Source organism: Notolepis coatsorum, assembly GCF_963971535.1.
Source record: "Notolepis coatsorum genome assembly, chromosome: 7".
In the NCBI taxonomy this organism is placed as follows: domain Eukaryota; kingdom Metazoa; phylum Chordata; class Actinopteri; order Aulopiformes; family Paralepididae; genus Notolepis; species Notolepis coatsorum.
In genome coordinates, this window is record NC_140171.1 from 133,904,509 (window position 1) to 133,926,682 (window position 22,174).

The window sequence follows — 22,174 nt, forward strand, 5'->3', positions numbered from 1 at the left end:
CTGTTGGTCAGGCTTTGGTCCAACAACTGGTTCCATTATTATGGGTACTGTTCTAAAAATATAAACAAACTAAATCTATTCGAGCCAAAGAAATAATGTTTTTATTTTTTACAACAGAGCTATAGCTCTGATAGGCATATAGCCAATGTCTGTCTATTCAATGTTCATTGGTTGTGACTCCATCAGGGTTAATCAGGACTGTCTGCGGTAAGTCGGTCTCAGCCATTCTTTCTCAGGTTTCTTTACGCCGTTTCCTTTTGTAGTTCCTTCTCTTGGAAACTTGGTTATTTTGTTTTTCTATGGTGTATTTCATGTCGTCTTCTCCAACACTCTTATCCTCAGCAGGTCTTTGCAGAGTAGAGCTACGTTTTGGGAGATGCACTTCTATGCTGCCGTCTTTCTCCTCTTCAGGACAGTGCCACTTGGTCAGCCTTTTTATGTCATAAACCTTAACCCTTTCACGGCAACAGGACAGCAGGTTAACCCTTTACTATCACACTACCGACAGGTAACCCTCGGTAGTGTGATAGTAAAGGGTTAACCTTCTGTAGTGTGGCAGTGAAAGGATTAAATCTCAACTACAAGTGATCATCATGCCCGTCTCAGATGTAAAATATTCCTAACTCTTTTTACTTTCAAAACTGAATAAAAAATAAACTATGGAAAATAGAAGAAAAAAAGCAAAGAGACAAGTAATCTTTGGTTCAAATGTGTCCGTTTAATTAGAGGCTTGGAAACCAAATCAAATCATACAATCGTATCAATAATTTCATTATGTTTATTCATCAATTCCTCATTCGGTTTACAATTAATTGAGTTTACAGAAATCCTTCCTCTGGCTTCTTGAGTTATTGTCTGGAATTATTCCTGCACACATTTCACATAACCCTGTTTAACGTACAACATTTAAGGGTAAAAAGAAAACCCAAAGAAAATGTGATAAAAAGTAGTAAGCAAAAGAAGTATGCTCATATTAAGAGAGAGTCAGATAGAAACAGTCATAAGGATAGAGTATCACCAGGCTGCTTTTGTATATAAGAATGTGTTCTTACTTGCTTGCCTGGGTAAATAAAGGTTAAATTAAATAAAGAAATAAAAAATGTAATGTATCACAGGCAAAAATTAGGTCTGTTCAACAGTCATGGCACTTGTGAGTTTTGGTGAGGGGACTCTCGGGCTAGGCACACTACCAACCTTAGAATGAACATTTAAAGTTCCATGTTTTTTACATGAAAGTCTCACTACAGAGCCTACTTGTTGGCGATAATGAGTCATGACCTTGGAAGGGGGTGGGGGTGACCAATGAAAACAAGTCAAGGTTTCAACTGATGTGAAATGGCACACTGGCTCTGCCTTAACACTTTGAGTGCCAGCACGATTTAGCGCTTGCGTGCCGGCGCTGTAGTCAATGGGAGGGCGAGCACATTTGCGAACGCATAAACTATATCTTAAATTATGGCTGTGTCTAATACACCCATCGCTTATCAATGACTTGTATGCAGTCAACATTGTCGAAACAGATGTTTTTTTTAATCGGTACATTTCCGTTTTTATACCATTTTGAAAAACGTTCGTTTTAAGTGATTTTGCAGGAATCGCGCTTTAGTGGAATACACAAAACAAGTCATCATTTTTCTGCCTATTTATGAATCGTTTTCAAATAAACGCTAGATTATCGATAGTATATGTGTACTTATGCACGCTAGAGAAGCGGGCTGAAAAATCTATTATCTTATTTCCTGATCAGCACACACATGGGACACGCTGAGATATGGGTAGGTGAAAAAAACTGATTATCCCAAGATTGGTAAAATAGATTCCTTACCTCAGATCAGATGTTCTCCAAAAAGATTATTCCAATTCCTGATCGCCATTCCAAATATCGATCACGTTTATTGATCCAACGCTGGGTACTGGAAACACATATTCCACGCTGTTCTGCGGCTCGGCAATGAATGGGATCGTCTCCGGTTACATGCCTGACAAGTAAAATGTGGATTGTGGACTCTTTTTTTCCCATCCATTTCATTCAGTCCAATCCAATGGGTGCAATACCATCCGGAGAGATGATAGGGCGGTATTTTCACTGTTCGAGCTCAGATAGATCCCCAATGGTAACGTGAGGCTAGATTGATGAAAAATGAATGGAAATCGTGAATAAAAAAAATAACGTTGGCACTCAATGTGTTAAGGGGAACTACGCACAATTTAACAATTCATACATGACATCTCCTATGGTCTACGAGTCAGGAAATATATTAGTGAAAACATGAACAACTCTCTCCCAAATCCCAAGTGATCAGATATAGTCTGGATCTGCTCCATAGACAATGATTGGGAGAGATGCTAAAGATGACACTGGAAGTGCACCCAGGGGAGAGTTGAGTATATGGGTATATTTTCTGTTATAGAAGTGAAAACGGAAATACAGAACAAAGCTCATTTAAGTATAAAAAAAAAAACTTCTCCGGCTTATCCACTTTTTCTCCTCCTGTTTTTTCTGTGTTTTTCTCCCATCCCAATTTAGTCGTTATGCCAATTCCCCTCTCCCCTTCCTGGTCGTTGCTTGCATGTGCCCCCCACTGGTCGGTCTAGGGAGCCCTGAAGTCTATCAGATGCTTCCTCCGAGACATGGGAGACAGCCAGCAGCATCTTTTCACCTGCCAGCGCGGACTCTCATTGGTGAGGTGTAACGTGTGGGAGGTCACACTACCTTCACCATCTCCCTCCCTCGCTGTGCAGGCGCTCTGACCGACCTGTAGGAGTCGCTGTTTACAACGACCAGAATACCACCTCACCGGCTTCCCTCCCGCTGACTCTGCCAATTGAGCCTGTATGATGGCCGGCCAAGCCGGAGGCAACGCTGACAGCCGGAAGTGTCTCTCTCGTTGGTGACGAGCGCTTAGTCCGCTGCGCCACCCAGCTGCCCAAGTTCAAATATTGATTGAACTTTCCTGGGCCATGGAAATAAAATATTGGAATTCTTAATTTGGGTGGTATTCCCCTTTAAAAATTTGACAAACTTTGATGAAAAATACGATAAGTTAAAATGTATCCTGTTTTTTTTTGCTTCTTGGCAAGATTTACATGTTGCCATGTCCACATCGTTACATTAGACATAATTACGTGATGTTTCTGAGAAACTACAAAGATGATAAAATGTTGAGATCCACTCACCTGTTTAGAAATTCAAAGACATTCAGTCTGGTGTATAATCACACAATATGTACTGATGTAGGACATATTGTAATTTTTCAAAACTGACATCTTGGCCTGCAGTCTGTTAGTTACATCAAGGTGCTCACCATAGTTGAGCTATTGTCGTACATAGTGCCAAGTGAAAACCATGAGTAGAGTCGTTTACAGAGTAGTTAAGTGGTGCCAAATGGCATGTAGGATGAGAAAATCTCTAAAGGCAAGATTATTCTCAAACGTAAAGATCCCCTGCACACATGTTTTAACACTTTTAAAAATGTTGTATAATGAACAACAATTTGTTTGTTATGGTTTTTCCACAAAAAAAAATCAATAAACGACTGAAAATGATTAAGCTGCATCCCTACACCTTTGCCCTCATTAAGAATGCAATGAATGATCTATGAAGGTCCCCCCCCCCCCCCCCCCACGTGGATAGATCACCGGATGACGTATCAACGAATATGAGTTTCACATTAGCATTTCACGTTAACAGTTACCATTTCCTGGTGGACTGTGGCTTGGTGGGCAATAGCAACAGAATAGGTTTGCAAGATTAGTTGCGTCACACAAGCAGCTCAGATTTTGAGGAAGTACCCAAATTTCCCCAAGTGGATCAATAAAGGAATATCTCGTCGTATCTTACAGAGAAGCCGCCACCCCCCACCCTTCAGTGGAATAACGTGAAAAGGGCACTCTTGTGACAAGTTGCGCACAAATAATCTGTAGAGTCAGAGTCACGCCTCCAAGAAGAGTTTAGTTTTTGAGTAGAGAGGACCTTAAAGAAAATGATAAGACACAATTATTACAGTACTGTTGATATCTGGCTATCAAGATCATAAGTACAGTCCACACAAAACAAACACTGATATCATCATCATCCATCACGACCACATGACTCTGATAATGAGGTAGTCTCAGAGGCCACAGCATGGCTTGGACATGCTTTGCTACGATCCCTGTACTTCCGAGTTTTAGTCAAACATTCTTAGAGACGATTGATACAACGCATTGACGGGTGTAGGGGCCCCGAGTGGGTGGTGGACCGGTTTCTGTTACTGTGAGGACTAGTGTGTTTTCATGAGTGTGACCTGTTTCTGTGTGGTTACTGAGTACTAGTGTATTTTCACAAGTGTGACACTGATTTTATTTGTTTGGGTCCCAAGAAAAAAAGAATACTCCGGCAAACAAAATGCTTGAAACCTCTCTCATATACACAGAAACTGAGACATGGGATACATGAAGGTGCTTTCATAACTTGAAAAAAAAATATTTAAAATAATTTGAACAATGAAGAATTGTGCCAAATAAGCTTAGTTTACCCTAACAGCAAGGATTGTGAGCATGACAAATTGACTGTACGGGCGAAGGAAAAAGGCATGAACACCTCTGGAACTTGATGTGGTAGAGATGTCTCCACAGCTCAGGAGGAGGGAGCCGGTATGTTGAGAACCCTGTCATTACTGACGATGGCTCAAATGATTACCATTTGAAATGAATTCAATAACTTTTTCATCATTCATCGATCTTGGCTGGAGCAGCGGACCAATCAGATAGCCTCAAAATTGCTAAACGCTACCCTTCTTGCCCGTCAGACAGTCAAAATCTAATGCTCAAGAGTCATTGAAAGAATTCCAATTCAACAATCGACCCAGGTCTGGCAGTGGTCTATGACAGCCTTATGGGCCTTTCAACTAGAGCTCTCGCTGAAGCGTGGGGCTCAACTTAGCTGCCAAATCCAAAGATGCCCTTGATGTAGCCGGTCAGACCGCCCTTGCCCTTCTGCTCCACCTTGTCATCCAGGGGCGGGAAGGCCACGTGGTTGAGAGCAAGGTCAAAGAACAGGGGCTTGCAGGGGATTGGCTGGAAGTCGGGCGGGAACTGGACCAGATTGGGCTGCTTGCCCACGAGGGTTGGGTCGAGGCGGAAGGTCTCCAGGCGGTCACACAGGGGCTGAACGGGGGAGGTGTGGAAAAGAAAATGAAAACAATTAAAAACGCTGATGAGAGATTACAGAATCAGTATTTTCACCACTCAAATATTTAGTTTTTTGCAGGGTTCCCACAGACATTGCATAATTAAATTCAAGGACTTTTAAGTACTTTTCCAAGCACTATTTTTCATTTTCAAGGATGCCACTCAACGGATACAATTCACTTTTAAATGCACATTTTTTTATTTTATTTTTTTTAATCTTTTTCCCCCTCCTTTTTCCTCCGTTTTTCTCCCATCCCAATGTTAGTCGTTATGCCAATTCCCAATCCCCTTCCTGGTCGCTGCGCACCTACCCCCTACGGTCGGTCTGGGAGAGTGGAGACTATCACATGCTTCCTCCGACACATGTGTAGCCAATCAACCGCTTCTTTTCACCTGGCAGCGCGGACTCTCACTGAGAGGGTGTAACGTGTGGAAGGATCACACTACCCCCCTTAGATCCTTTCCTCGCTGAGCAGGCGCCCCGACCGAACTGTAGGAGTCGCTGTTTACAACGACCAGGACCCACCCACCAGCTTTCCTACCCCTAACACTGCCAATTGTGTTAGTATGAACGACCAGCCAAGCTGGTAGCAATGCCGAGAGCTGGGCTCGAACCCAGCATCTCCTGCACTAGTGGCGAGCGCCTTGCCCACTGCGCCACTTAGCCGCCATAAATGCAGTCTTCTTCTTCTTCTTCAATCTTCTTGGCCTGCTTGCCAGCTAGAGCATCACTTGATTTCTTGATTCAAAACTATTTGATCATGGATGAGCAAAACATTCAATGCGAATGGTTGATTTGAATTTCAATTACTTTTTAAGCACCTTGTTAAAAAATTCTGTTTAAGGAATTTAAGCACTTCAAGAACCTTGTGCGAACCCTAAGTTTGGCACGGTTCGACAATCTGGCAAAGTATGTATTCCATGTGGATTCATGAACACTAAAGATACACAGCATTGCAAATAGGACATCTGTGGTATATGCCAGCTAGCTTCATTTGGCCACAAGAGCCCTGCTCAAAACGTAGCAGGCAGCATTCCAACTAGGGTTGGCCGATGTTCTCCATATTGGGATTACTCTGTGGGATTGCCTGTGTGTGTTAGTGTTGTCACGATACCAAATGTTTATCAATACCGGTTCTAAAACGATACAACAGCAAAAACCTATAATAATATCAGGAAAAGTAATGGAATATATTAGATGGCAGAACATGGAAAAGTCTATAATTTTGACGCTGTTGAAACTTAATATAATAAAAAATAATAAAATGATTTTGTTACAGCTGCTTAACTATATACTGTAGCTAATCTCCATTTGTTATTATATGTTATAATGTTAACCAGCTTGGTTGACATTAGCAGCCAACGTTAAGTCTAGGTCATCGAATTGTCAGCTTGTAGGATATAATCTTAACTCATGTGCTCCTAAATAATTTTTGCGGTTAGCTATTTTAGTCGCAAATGCGAGTGAGACACTTGCACTGTCGAGTCCTGGCTTTAGGCAGAATCACCAACAGACAATGTGTTCCGCTGACACTGTCTTTATTATTCTAAAAGTAGCTATGCTAATACAATTTAACAGTTGGTATCGCAACACTTTCCTAGCATCGGTGTATTGTGCAACCCTAGTGGGGGGGGGGCGTGTAGCTTTATGCCAAGCAAGCAGTGCAAAAATTTACCGTAGTGGCATGCAGTAATGCGCCTTTCATTTTCGCGGAAATAGGCTGTCTATTGCCATTCTCTTTGACAAACTCTAACCTTAACCAGCTCCTTAACAGCGCCTAAACTTAACCGTTCTAACCTTAACCAACTCCGAAACAATGCCTAACCTTAACCTTAACCATAGAAATTATATTGCCATTCTCTTTGACAAACTCTAACCTTAACCAGCTCCTTAACAGCGCCTAAACTTAACCGTTCTAACCTTAACCAACTCCGAAACAATGCCTAACCTTAATCGGCGAAAGAATACACGTTAAAAAAAAATCACGTTAAAAAATATTTTCGATGGGATTCGAACTCGCCAGCAAACAAGCCATAGGATCCACAGCCATGTGTCCTAGCCAATTGAGCTATTTGTTGGATACTGAATAAGGGGCGGTGACTTATATATATTGAGCTCCGCTCGTGTCGCATGCGCGGGCACCTCGCGCGAGCACGCCGGCGCACGCACGCACCTGAGCGAGCACGCCGCCGCCGGTGCACGCACGGTAGCATTTGTCTGAAAAGAAGGGCGCTTTACCGCACTAGCGTGCGGTGACGAATGCGGAAGCATTTTTGCACTGCTTGCTTGGCATTAACGTACAGGCGGGGGGGGGGGGGGGGGTGCAGCAGTCTCTCCCTCCCCCTCCTTCCCTCCCTCTGAGCGAACACGCCCACTAAAGTCTGTGTTATGCAACGTGTAGTTACTACTATCATCATCATCATCGTCATCATCCTCCTCTAGGCCCTATGAACTGTTCTTTGATAGGGAGGGGGGGTTATAATCTGAGGGGAGAACTCAATTTAAAAGTTCTTAATGTACGCACTACCATGAGAAGACACTGCATCTCAATATGTGGAGTGAAACTGTGGAACAGTCTGAATGTGGTGCTAAAGCAATGTCCAAACATTAGACAATTCAAACTGATTTATAAGGAAATTATGTTCACGAGGTACAGGGATGAGGAAGGGACTTGATATTCACGGGTGTTTAAATTTTTATTTTATTTCTTTCATGTTTTACATATAGTTTTTGTTTTTTTGTTTTGCATATATATATATTTTTAGATGTTTTAAATTAGTACACTCATTTGAGTAGTGGAAAAGGGGTAGGATTTAAATAAGTGTATACTTCTTCCTACTCCTTTTCGAATTGAGTTATGTTTTTCTTTTTAGTTATTTATTTTGTTTGAGTTATGTTTTGATTTTGTTTAGTTATTATTTTGTTTGTATTCATTTACATGTTCGAAATAAAGATTTAAATTTTTTTTTTTAAATATGCTTTATGGTTTTTAGTTGCATCGCAGCAGAGTGCAGCTCTTCAGGTGTGCTCTGTAGACCCGGACCTTCTGCACTATACATGTTAATTATGTAGTCTAACTGGTTAAAACATTCTCAGAGTTTCAGGCACAGGTCAATCTAGTTACCCGAGGCAAAACAGATAAAGCTGTGTTCCTGTTAGCTAACTTTAATTGTGGATCATGTTTAGAGGAGGGCGGCCTACGTTAGCAAAATAAATGTTAATGAGCGGGGGCTGCAAGTTTCAAGTTTCAAGTTTCTTTAATAGTTGTCATACAGAAGTACAGAATACTTTTGTACAAAATGCTTCTTACTGTTGCGCTCCAGAGACTGTGCATGACAAGATAAGTATGAAATAAAAACATAGTAAAAATTAGAAGTAAAAAAAGAGGTCACAGTGTTCAGTTTAGACATATGTACAATGTTCGTAGACGTAGTTACCATACAATATACAATACTGTGCAGTGTACTAATATACAATACTATATAGTGCAAGGCATAAATGGACGAGGTGCAGTTTAGGTACAATTCACAGTAGGTGTACGAGTTGTAGTGCAAATCCTTTATCAATAAATATAAAGTGTAAGTGTGTTTGTGTGATCTAAAGTGTGGAGAGTGGGTGCTGCAGTGAGTTGTTTGTTTGAGTGAGTGTGTGCGTGTGGGTGTGTGTGCTGTGTGCATTTGATGGTTGTTGCATAGTGATTATTGTTCGTTTAGCGATTATTGTTCGTTTAGTATTTGAGAAATCCCAAGTATGTCTTTGCATATAATCATGAAATACTTTAATATCCACAAGCCTAGATGCATTTAATGTAATGTGTTCAGAAAGAACACTATTCACAATGTCAATAGAACTGTGTTACAGTAATGTTACGTATTGCCATAATTAATAACGTTAGTTATTTCCATGATGGCCCGTGTATAAAGCTTGAAAAAGAATCCAGCAGCAGTGTTGGCACTTCTATACTGAAATAGGCAATGTGTAAACATGCTTCCTAGCTATCGTCAATAGATTAATCTCTTGTTCTGTCGTGCAAATTTGGTCAGATTTGACACTATAATAAATCGATAATGGCAGCAAGCAACAGGCTTCAATATAAAATGCATAGTACTATAATATTGATCACATTCCAACATTTCCCCTGGTCTCTTACCGTGTTGTCCCTCACTTGTTGCTGGGATGGAACTTCGGGGGTCTCATCGGTGTCTAAAACACAAACACCACTCAGCGTCACTCACTTTCAATGTACTGATTTAGTTTGAATCACAATTAACCATTTCACAACCACACTACAGAAGGTTAACCCTTTCACTGCCACACTACAGACGTTTGTAGAGAAAGGGTTAACCTTCTGTAGTGTGGCAGTGAAAGGGTTAACACTTTGTCGTGTGGCCGTGAAAGGGTTAACCTTCTGTATTGTCGCAGTGAAAGGGTTAACCATTTGGTAGTGAAAGGGTTAAAAACGCAAGCAGAGCCATCAAAATGGACACCATTATCTAACTCCAGTTAGGCGTCAAGACAGAAAATGCCTGCCAATTCAGATAGATACTCACCTAATATGGCTGCTGCCTGAAGTGAGTATTTCTCCGCGCTGACCTCGGCAATGAGTTCCTGAACATCCGGGAGATCCTGTAGAGAATACAAGACATGTTATTGGTGCATTCTTAGCAGTGTTGTTGTGCGTGCAATGCATGCGTTTGTTCATATGCATGCTTAGCAGTGTTGTTGTACGTGCAATGCATGCGTTTGTTCATATGCATGCTTAGCAGTGTTGTTGTACGTGCATGCGTTTGTTCATTATGCATGCTTAGCAGTGTTGTGTGTGCATTCATGTGTGCGTATTTGTTTGCATCATTAACCTCGAGACTGTTGTTGAGGCTCTTGGCCTTAGACTGGACCTCTCTGGCGTACTTCAACACCCTCTCATATAGAACCAGCGCCTCGCTCCACTTCTTCACAACCACGTAGGACTGGGCTATGAAGAAACACCTGCAGCAAGACAGAGGGACACCATAGTTAAAACTGTGTGTGTGTGTTTGTCAGCAAATGTGCACACGAGTGCAGTTCCATGCACGCAATGATGACCAAATAAAATGTTTTTGTTGTTATGGCAATTTCAAAGTGATTCGAATAGAATATTCTCTGTATGGCAGTATAAATAATACACGTGTGCATGTACATACGCGTGCATTCATTTATGTTCTAGACAGGGTGGAGTCTGATTTTACGGAAGTGTGTAGATGCAGCATTCAAACATTAGGGGGGGGTTGCAGTATTTGTATCCATATATGTATATGTATTTAAAAAGGACTATATCGTTATGGTGATAAACATGGCTTAAATGCATTTCCTGGTCATGCTATATGCTTATATTTATCAAAGTGACCCGATTGTGTGGGAACATAACTGCACTTGGACCTTTTTAAATCAATGCACATATGGACCAGATAACCCACTATGGAAAGTAATGGGTTAAATAGTCCCTAAAGAAAGTGTGGTTTTTCATGAACATACATCTTTTCTAAGGGGCGACGTCTCCGTTAGTGCGACCAGGAGATAATTTTAGGGTAGGTTCATCAACCAGAACATTCAAATAATAAAAATAAGTAAACATAATTCTAAAATAGTCAGAGATAAAGTAAAATATGTGTGCCGATTAGTCAAAAGGTTGAAACTCCTATTTAGACCGGTATGGCCCTTTAAAATCTATTTATGTATGTTATGCATCTGTGTCAGACCTGTAGGCCTTGTATACCAGCATCTTGAGAGACATCTCCTTCTGGAAGGTGTGGTCCTCCTCTAGGCCCTGCAGAGTAGCCAGCTCAGCCAGACTCTGGAGAGAGGAGGGAGGAGAGAGGATGGGAGGAGAGAGGAGGGAGGAGGGGAGGAGAGGAGGAGAGATGAGGGGAGGAGAGATGAGGGTGAGGGAGAGAGGGGGGGGAGAGAGGAGGGAGGAGGGGAGGAGAGATGAGAGGAGGAGAGGAGGGTGAGGGAGAGAAAGGGGGGGAGAGAAAGGCAGATAGAGGGAGGTGTCAAACTAAAGTATGCTTGAAAGTCACAATTCCATTGAACAAGGAAATTACATGACTTGAATTAATGGAGGCCTTCCACGGAATGTTTGCATAGTTATCTTGCTTGCAGCATGGCAATGTAACCATTGTTTTGTACATAGCAATGGAAGAGACAACGGTTGCCATATGTTGATAAAGATATATGAGAAATACTGGAACAAGTCACAGTAGAACAGTAAAAGCATGCTGTTCCAGTGTTTACCAACTCTACCGCTGCACAGAAAGCAGGGTGTTTTATTTTAAAAGTGGTTACAGGCAGCCATACTAAAAGAAAAGGATGAAAAAGGAAAGAAACATTCTGTGCCTCTCGACTTGATTCTGTCAAGTGGCTTATTTGGGGCAAAATCGTGTCTATGGGATATGATTGAGAATGATATTAGGTTTTTATCATACAGTTCAGTTTAGTTGTTAACCATAACAAATGTTACATATCTTTGTACTGACAAATCCATTCTGCGATATATATATATGTGTGTGTGTGTGTGTGTGTGTGTGTGTGTGTGTGTGTGTGTGTGTGTGTGTGTGTGTGTGTGTGTACCTGCAGGATAATGTCATACAGGCGGATGAGATCCTGGGGGCGGGGGCCTCTCTTATTCTCATCAGCCTGGGGCTCTTTAAGTTTAGCCTGCAGTGTGTGGGCCATGCTCTCATTCCTCTTCACCACAGTAAACAGCTTGATGTAGGTCAGGTAGCTAGCAGGACACAGACCAGAGTTTAGAACAAGTCCTTGAAAAAAAAGACAACAGAAATCCATTTCTTCCCTTAATTATTGGCCTTATTCAGAAAGAGATAAACAATTAACCTCTTAAGCCAGAGGCATATTTTCTGAAGATTCGCCTAAAGGTACATACCTAAGTAAATGGAAGATTACTCAACTTCTACAAGACATGTTAGACATGTTCTTATCTAGTAGGGACATCTATGGACCTCAGGGAATGTATTCCCAGAGTCAGAAATATTGTGTCCGTTACTATGCTTGAGTAAATTGTAATGAACCAAAGGAGAATATAAATTATTTATTTATATTAATACGGACTGTATTGATCCATTTATGACGTGATATTAATTTCGGGCCCAGTACCGGGCCCGTCAGGCTTAAGGGGTTAAGAGGGAAACTGTGAATGATATTAAAAGTCTGGAAATGTCTCGGCACAAAATTCGACTGCACCCTCCATCCCATTACATCCTGAATTCACTTGTACTCTACTTTCAATTCCTGCTGCCAAGTTCTTCAAAACCTGGTTATATCGACATCTATACCAGCTTTGAGAAAGACTAGTCTTACAGCCTGACATACCGTAATTCCTCTAATAGTAACCGGGTCTCAAATACAAGCCGGGTCTCTATTAATGGCCGGGTGCGCTCTTGAGCTAAGCAATTATAAGCCGGCCTCCTAATACAAGCCGGGTTACTAATATACTGAGCTGCATACTGAGCTAGTTACTTGATTTCACTTTGAAAACGTTGAAATGACCAGTGACCACCTGTAATTGCACTGTTTACTATTTCATACAGTACTTGGTTTCAATAAATGAAGTAAATTTTACTGGGTTCAAACTGACACAAAATGTTGATTTATTCATTATGATCCGTTTGAAAATTTGAAATATAGGCCTCCCTGTCCCTCTTATACAGGCCTCCTCCTAATACAAGCCTGGTACCCGCTACAGTTGAAACAAATACAAGCCGGGGTTACTATTAGAGGAATTACGGTAATATGCCTCAATGTTGCTGTCTCTGAACACAGTGGACACGGCGGGTCCCCATCTACCCACTGTTTTAGGTTCTGTGGTGACACATCATAAGTAGCTCGCATTAGGAATTTTATAAAATGTTCCTCCATACTCCACAGGTCCTTCCAACTAATCGTCCTCTTCTTTACACTTTCCCAGTTCATCCACTGTCCTTGCTTAGCCTGGGCCACAGCCTTTGTAAACCAAATTACATCCGAACCTGCTCCACTACCAGCGTTCTCCTTCCTGCAGGACCTGCTTTGCTCCATACTGGTTTCCCCGAGCTGAGCCCTAGGCCTTGTTGCACCGGACCTACAATGTCTGTATGCCTAAGAGCTGCCTCTGGTTCCTGTACTGCCCGTCTTGGGTACCATCTCCCCCTCTGGTTGGATTTGGGACCAAATTACTAACTACTGTAACTTTGCTCCCAGATAGCAATAACTCCGTTCTCAGCTTCACACACTTAAACTCCTCTGTTAGAATAGTTACTGGTAGCATGATAATGCCTTTCCACTCTACTAATACACAGAGGAACTCACAGCCAGTTAACCAATCTCTCAAGCCGTTCTACCTTTGATATTGGTACTTCATATATTGACAATGGCCACATCAATACAGGGAATAAATCAAACTGCAAACACCATAACTTCAACTTGCCTGGAAGCCCGACTTCTCCATCCTTCCTCTCCCCTCTACAACATATTTCCCCAAGTTGCTCCATCTGTTCACCATCATTCAACTCCTCATTATACCACCTACCCAGACCTTTCACCGGCTTGTCCCTTATAGATGGAATTTCCTCCTCATCTACGTAAAAAACGTGTTTGCTCTACTACCTTCTCTCTGATCAATGAAATGCTTCTCGATATACTAGGCTTGATCTTCATTCTAGCTCACATCATTTGGGATTGGTGTGATGAACCCGGTGTGGCACCTTGCACTATAATAGACAGTGTTTGGCGCATATAGACGAGGAGTGTACCAACCTAAGGATGTCGCCCCATTGGTTGTCAGATATTGTGTGTTAAGGGTAAATGCACTCAGTGATGTGTGTAGTTAGGGATGTCCGATATTATCGGCCGATATTGGCATTAAAATGTAATATCGGAAATTGTCGGTATCCGCTAAAAAAAATTAAAAATTAAAAAGAATTCTCTTTTTACATTTAACCTTTATTTACCCGGGTCCCAGGCAAGCAAGTAAGAACAAATTCTTATTTTATTTATTGTGAAAAGTATGCATAATGTTGTGTTTTTTTGGGGGGAAACCCTGGCATATATCAGTATCGGTTGATATCGGTATCGGAAATTAAGAGTTGGACAATATCGGTATATCGGATATCGGTAAAAAAGCCAATATCGAACATCCCTAGTTGTAGTGCTTTACCTGTGCAGGAACTGTAAGTTGGACACCTTTCCACAGTCTCCATCAGGGCCTCTCTCTCGCTGCTTCTACAAGGAACAAAGAAATATCATAGACATAGTATGGCCAAGTGCGCAGTTTCCTGATTGATTTCATTTGGCCTGTGACCCAAAGTGTCAACTTTGTTAACTAACTGAAGAACTCAAAATGGCAATTAACTTGACGCTAACCCAAATTGTCCCAACTTCGTACCCCCAAAACGGCCAACTCCAGCATTGAAAGTTTCAACTCCACATATAAAAGCCATCAACTCCATAACCCGGTTCACTCCTCTTACCGCTTCAGTCTTGAGTTCCTCTCTCACAGCCTGGATGGTGTCTCTACACTCTGCCAGCATGGTCTCATACAGATGTTCCTTGGTCTCCTCATTGGTCGCCTGTATATTACAATACAAAACAAACCATACCGTAATTACTGTGCAGCCTAAATTACATTAAATTTGTACTGTGTATATGATAACCAATTACATATCAGTTACATGTTACAGAGTGACATAATGCCCATCCAATCAAAATTCTAGCGCAATCAAGGCTTATCTACCAGTCGTACATACAATTCTGTCACCACTCGTCGGAATGGATGATGATTATGATGCTCAAGGCCCAGGGGCTAACAAAAGAACAAGTGTTGTATGTCAGGATGTTTCACAGAGAGGAAGACTTCAGTTTAGAATGTTGCTCGTAAATTTGACGAGCGGACCATCTGAGAAGTCTTTTGAATAAGCTAGACAGAAGACGAGGCAAGATTGTTTACAGCATATTTCATACAGTCCAAAGTGATTTACATAAGGAATAAAATAATTATAGAAAAAGAAATGCAATATCTGTACTGTACTGCAACCTCTGGAAATGGGTTCCCGACTGTGCTTCTAACGTTCTGAAATGACTGCTGATAAGATGACATAAGACCCATTTAAAAGAGGGTCTTGACTTGTCTGTATCAGTCAAACTCAAGCACCTCATAGACCTGAAATGCCACCCACTCAGTCAGTCATGGTTAGCCAATCTGCCCCTAGTGGTGGCTCACGTACATGGCACTTTGTAAGATCTGTTCAATCTTGATGTGTGACGATGCTCCACATCCAATGCGTGTCCGTCCTTGTTTGGCCAATGACCCCCAAAACAAAAAAGGATCCCCACTCACAACCCTTTTAAATGAAAAAGACGATACACATTTGACTTTCAGGCCATTTGAGTTACTACTGAAGTAAGCCTACAGGCTGCAAATATTAGTTTAAAAAAATGTGAAGGTACATTTTCACATATCATGAATCATCTTGCAACCCCTTTAAAATCATCTTGCAACAGCCCACCACCCACACCCAATGGTTTAATAAAATGACATAAAAAAACACTCAAAATGTAGCCAAAACTTGACACACACACACACACTGACTCACTCCAGTCAGTCAATGGTTCATACTAAATTAAACTAAAATCAGACAAACACCGAAAAACTTTTCAGATTCTTTCCTATCCAAATCCGTCGGATGCAGCCAGCCAGGAATGCGATTGTGTCTTGGTGGGGGAGACAGGACTATGTGGCAGAGCAGGTTGCTCATAACATTCCTGCACACAGCAGCACACAAGAGTCACTGTGGTCCATATGTGAACGACACCATTGTTCTTCTACACACGGTTTCTCTCTCTCACACACACACACACACACACTGTGTTGCCCTGCTGCAAACTGAACTCCATGGCAGACGATGAGTCAGAGTTTGGCTTTAACCCTTTCACAACCACACTAGTGAAAGGGTTAACCTTCTGTAGTGTGGTAGTGAAAGGGTTAACACTGTCGTGTGGCAGTGAACGGGTTAACATTCTGTATCGTCGCAGTGAAAGGGTTAACAATTTGTTGTGTGGCAGTGAAAGGGTTAACCGTCTGTAGTGTGGCAGTGAAAGGGTTAACCTTCTGTATTGTCGCAGTGAAAGGGTTACCCTTTTGGTAGTGAAAGGGTTAACGGGGAACCATGACGAATTGATACAGGTTTCTTACTGTATGTTCCAAGACAGTCCAAAATATTATTGACCATGAACAACTCCACGCCAAACCCAAAATCTAGCTAATTTAGCTCATCTAAACTCAAATCGGTTATGTCATCATCAGGTATAAAGTAGACAATGAATTGGGAAATATGGTACAGATGACATTGAGAGCACCCAGGGGAATGTTCTGGTTAGACGGTTACATCATTCTGTTTAAAAACTGTGAACACTACGATAGAATAAAGATCATTTTGGTATACAAAAGAAAAATGTGCTGTGGATCCACAAAATCACGTCTCCCGTTCATTTTTCCAATGGAGCAGCTCCGGACTTTATACCCCGATGACATCACAGGTTTGAATCTTATTTCTCTGGTTTCCAATGTTCACAAAAATTGATTGGACTTTGCCCAGGACAGGGGGGCGGGAGGAACGAGAAGAATGTAATTTAAAGAATGTCTTTCCACCTGTTGGTTTTAAATGCATCTCTCCACCTTTAAAAGGGCGGGGAAAAACAAACAAAAAAAGACTTAAGCGCAATCAAGTTGTTGTGGCCAAGGATGCAAGGAATGTTACCAGATGATTAGGGTTGATGAGTAGGGTTGCAGTCATTTAATGCTTTATAAACTTGCGCCAACACCCTTGCAACGCCTAAACCTGTTGGGTATCTTCTGTTCTTTTAAGCAGGGAGGGAGTGGTGATTGGGTGGGGAGGGAGTGGTGATTGGGTGGGGAGAGGGTGGGGTAGACATGTCTGACGGGACCTCTCCACAGCCTAATTCTTCTATTCCGTTTCCAAAGGCTATAAATTTGTGAGCTAGTGGAACAAAACGTTTGTATCCATATTGGCCGCAGGCAGCCATGTTGAACAGCAACTGAACAATGTCTCTTGAGCTACACTCGCATTATTTAAATTTTTATAAACCACAACCAAGCAGTAACCCAATTGACCCCTCTCAAACGCCGCGCTCTTGTCCTCCAGTCACAACTGTTGCAGAGTGTGTCCGTGGGAAGAAGATTAGAAGCAACTTCTAAAGTTCTGAAATGACTGCTTATAAGACAACGAGACAAGTTTAAATGAGGGTTTTGACTAACTCATCTGTATCAGTCCAATATAATATATTTGTAAATAAATTAGGAAAGTGGGAATACGTGAAGGTACATTTTCACATATTAAGAACCATCTTGCAACCCCTTTAAAATAATCAGTTGATCAACACTAGATCAAGAAAAGAGGGCAGGTTTTGAAAAGGTCATTTTGTGCCATTGCAGCTTTTTAGTGACATTTGTAAGGTCTCCTTATTTGAACATTTATGCAACAGATTTGTGGCTGAAACTGGTCTGCAGACCGCCTATAACAAAGTCCTTTCCGAACCATTGCTAGCAGAACAATAGCCTGAAATACTACAATTAAGTGACACAAAAGGTTGCCGACCAATCTGAAACGGATAAGCGTCTAGCAAGGATGATGCTAATCTGGCCACCGAGACCTGAAGGGTGTAGCCCAGTGATAGTATGTTGGTTGAAATGCTCAGAATGCAGTCAGGTGACGAGAGGGGCTGCATGCCAGAGCCCAGAGGAGTCATGGCCATGGGTGTGACGGTGCGTCTATAAGAGACAGTTAAGTCTTCAGCCATGGGAGCCCTGGAGAGATTAGCAGCACGCAGTCACTTACAATGAGAACATCACCACCTGCTGTATGTTAAAGGGACTGCACGGGTGCACTTTTGCGACAATTGATCCCGATGCTTTGCTGGGACAGACAAGATATGTCTTCAAAGGCCAACTATGATATCAAGTGAAAGTAAAAGATAGTCCACTAAGGCTGTAGCTTCACGCCCAGCGTCTTTGACTAACCTGGGCGATGGCAGCCTCATTGTCTGCAAGGCCCAGTAGAAAGATACGGGCCTTGTCAATCTTGACGGGCACAGAGCGCCCTCGCCACTCCACCTCGCTCATGGTGGCCGCCTGCTTGGCTCTCGTCTGGGTGATCAGGGCCTGTAAATACATCACAAGTTGACATGATGAGATTGTGTCGGTTAACTAAAAGAATATGTCTAATGACAAATATTATAAAATAAAAAAAAAACAGCATATTGACCTAAAACTATGGATTTTAAGTGAAATGTAATTTGTCAGATGGGGGAACAAACAAAAGACTCAGTTTCTGTCCATACTTTATCAATAAATACTAAATTTATTTATTTATTAACAATCACTATATTAAACCCTATGTTAAACATATTTTTTTTCTAACCTTGATGAGTGAGTGAGTGAGTGAGTGAGTGAGTGAGTGAGTGTGTCCAGCCATGGAATGGTCAAATGTGCAGAATGTCGCACTCACCTCTAGCTTCTCAGCCATCATTCCTCCACCACCTCCAGCCAGTCTCATCTGCATCAGGTCATTAATGGCATTCTGGTCACCTACAATCAGAGGGGACAAAGTGTTTCCGTTTTGTACAGTTGCCAAATTTCTGTAATATTCATAGGTGGATACTTTCCATTGAGAATGAATGGGATTGAGTTAACACATTAACTGCCATGCTTATATCCATCAATGTATGATCACTGCCACCAGTCTAAGCCTATGGAGATGTTCACCTTCTTTGCAGGGCTATAACTTTTTAAATTGTATTGCTAAATTGACATTATCGTACTATGGCCCATTCAACATCGATTAGCTATCGTTCAGGATGTAGGAACGTTACTTTTTCATTCATATATTCATACGAAAATACGTCTAGAATATAAGTGTTTTTATCGTTTTCTGCAGTAATTCCTAGAATGTTAGTTATAGGCCTTAACGCATAATATAGATTATCGATTGCAGTTTATTCGCGATACACGCTATATTAAAAATTTCAACTGTACATGATCCTAAACGTTGACTCATCATGCGCGGATGAAAGGGGGGGGGGGGGGGGTCGTTTATAATTCTGTGATCGTCAGTAAATGCTTTATGTAGTATGGGTGATATATTGAGCAGAGCCGTTTGCATTAATAATAATAAACAATCACGCTGAAAGTAACGTTACTGTCCTCTTACCGTTCGCCGATGAGACTGGAGGAAAAAGACATTGATCAACTAGATCCATTTCCGGTTTGTATGGCGCAATAAACGCCCAAATCATATCGATTATTGAGTTATGGCAGCGATCCATATACACGGATGTGTGTCTAGAGTCCCGCAACAATATGTGACTATATATTTATATAAATCAGATATAATTGCAAACCCTTCTAAAATAAATAAACAAGACTACAGTCCAACAGCGGTGTATCCAGCCAGCACGACCCCATTTTATTTAGGATTTTTTTTGGCGACCCCACAATTAATGTATTGCGTCATTTCAACATGGAATTAAGAAATATCAAAATAAAAGCACACGTTGTTGAACTTGATCATGCATATTTATTAGAACATTTAATTACAGCACTATATTATCAATACACATTTATAAAACGAGGGATATTTAGCCAAAATATGTTGCCAGAATGTTTCTTTTTTGCCAATGCTATACCCCACTGTCACCTACCCACGACCCCACTTTGGGTCACGACCCGTAGTTTGAGAACCGCTGCTCTAAAAGATTCAGTACAATGAAAATCATGTTTTACAATCACTAGTAGGGATGGGACTTTACGGCAAAAGTGCTATCCAAAAATGAATTTACCGTATATAAAAAAGTAATTTACCGGTATATACTTTTTTTTTCAGCTGACCGACAATAAATCAAAATGACACCATTCACCATCGTAGCCTATAATAACAGCATTGCATTGGCCTATCAACCGGCTTTAATAAACAAACAGAAACAGTAGCATGTGCATCTTTTTGATCAATTAGGCTATGAAAATTATATAATTTTTATTACTTTTTACAAAATGAATATTCAATTGTAAAAAAAAAATGAAATCGATCTTAATAACAGAATGACTATTCTAATATTCGGTCCCATCCCTAATCACTAGCTCTGATTGGTCTACTTTTGTGGGGAGAGACCAGCCCCCATGCAATAGGGAGGTGTAGTCTGACGTCACTACATAGGGATTTATCATTGGGAAAAAGTATTATCGGCTATCGGTAATAATTCTGCTTCATGAACATTGGCAAGCTTTCCATTTTTGCACAAAATGAGTTCCCTTCTATCACTAACATTATTTTCTAAGCATTTTTGGTTGAAATAAAATTATACGTAATTATTTGATGATTAATTGCGAATATTTTCATGTTGAGCTATAGATTGTGGATGAATACACACAGAAAGGTACACCATGCCAATGTTCATGCTTTATTTGTTTTAAACGAGACAATTTAGAATTGTGTCCACTGAAAATGTATTGCAATTTCAAGTGAGGTGGAAACAACAATGACGTAACCACTACACCTCCCTCCCTATGGTTTCAGCCAGCAGACTGATCCTCCCTGCTGGCCAAACCCTAGAATGCAGCTTAAACCCCTTTGGCCCAGAAAGGCAAATAATAAAATGAAGAAGATACCTTTAACGTGGAATATGTCCTCTATTAAATTTAACTTTTATTACAATGAAGACCCAGAGGCGACCACGATTGTTTATTAACTTTCCTCTCAATGCAACTTACAATTAAATTAATGAGCTGAAATGTTTTCCATCCTTCCTCCAAACCCTTTCATTACCACGGTTAACCGTCTGTAGTGTGGTAGTGAAAGGTTAACCTTCTGTAGTGTGGTTATGAAAGGGTTAACGCCTTTGTCGTGTGGCAGTGAAAAGGTTAACCTTCTGTATCGTCACAGTTAAAAGGGTTAACCTTTGGTAGTGTGGTAGTGAAAGGGTTCAATGATACCACCAGGGGACGGACAGACATACAGATACAAGCTGCCTCCGAATTCATTGCATGTACTACATACATAAAGTATGTACAACATATTACATACTGTAGTAACTTACTGTTCAGTACATTAAGTGCAGTATGTGTGACATCCTGTATGTGTGGTATATACTAGATGATACTGTGTTTAATATATATATATAATATATATATATATTATATATATATTTCTCTACAAAATTTCAAATGTAAAAATTGTATTGCTATAAAATCATGCCTAAAATCTATTAAAAAATCATGCAAGTCTTGGTACCGCCCCTGATCACCAGGTGGCGCTGATAGCTAATTTATTCATTTCCTGTATAAAAAAGATGCAATTTCCAGTTGTGTGTTCATACTTGAAAAAGACCGGAAGGGTCGAAACGTTGTATCTGCTATTTTTGTCACAATTAAACACCTTGGAGCATCAAAAGTGAGTTGCGAGCCCCGCTTTGTTGATGTATTAATTTACTAATGTTTTTACAGTTTGGCTCAGCACCAAGGAGCGGAGGATGTGCATTGTTTATTTTTCTGGTGGAGAATAGAATTGACCTAAATAATTATTGACCAATCTCCAAACTGTCCCGTCTAGCAGAAATCCTGGAATCATTGGTAAATCAATGGTATGCGTCGCAAAAAATGCAACTTTAATGAAATTAGTTGACTCACATAATCACACATGAATACAGTTGGAATACAGCTGTGAGTCTCAGCTTTACAGTCGGACCCAGTTCATGCAACGCCTTCCGATTTGCTGCCGCTTCCGACTGGAACACCTTACAAAACACCCTTAAACTCACTGCCCTCACTGCTTTTAAACAAAATCTGCAACAGATCATAACCGACTCCAATCGCACGCATAGCCCTCAACTCTTCTCTCCTCCCCCTAAGCCCCCTCACTTACCTCACTCATTCTTCTCCCTTCTTCCCTCTCTCTCCCTTAT

The 22,174-nt window shown here is 41.1% G+C and overlaps 1 protein-coding gene across 1 annotated transcript in view; it reads right to left on the minus strand.

Moving 5' to 3' along the window:
- Positions 1-3,932: 3,932 nt before the first annotated feature.
- The window catches only part of srp68 (signal recognition particle 68), a 34,094-nt gene continuing 15,852 nt past the window's right edge, over positions 3,933-22,174 (minus strand). The window contains exons 7-16 of the mRNA XM_084317846.1: positions 18,727-18,806; positions 18,240-18,380; positions 14,674-14,772; positions 14,361-14,425; positions 11,780-11,933; positions 10,909-11,003; positions 10,030-10,159; positions 9,724-9,799; positions 9,324-9,376; positions 3,933-5,148 (exon numbers count right to left, since the gene is read on the minus strand). Of these exons, the coding sequence (XP_084173972.1) occupies positions 4,921-5,148; positions 9,324-9,376; positions 9,724-9,799; positions 10,030-10,159; positions 10,909-11,003; positions 11,780-11,933; positions 14,361-14,425; positions 14,674-14,772; positions 18,240-18,380; positions 18,727-18,806 (1,121 nt within the window). The 3' untranslated portion in view covers positions 3,933-4,920. The remainder of the gene's footprint in view (positions 5,149-9,323; positions 9,377-9,723; positions 9,800-10,029; positions 10,160-10,908; positions 11,004-11,779; positions 11,934-14,360; positions 14,426-14,673; positions 14,773-18,239; positions 18,381-18,726; positions 18,807-22,174) is intronic.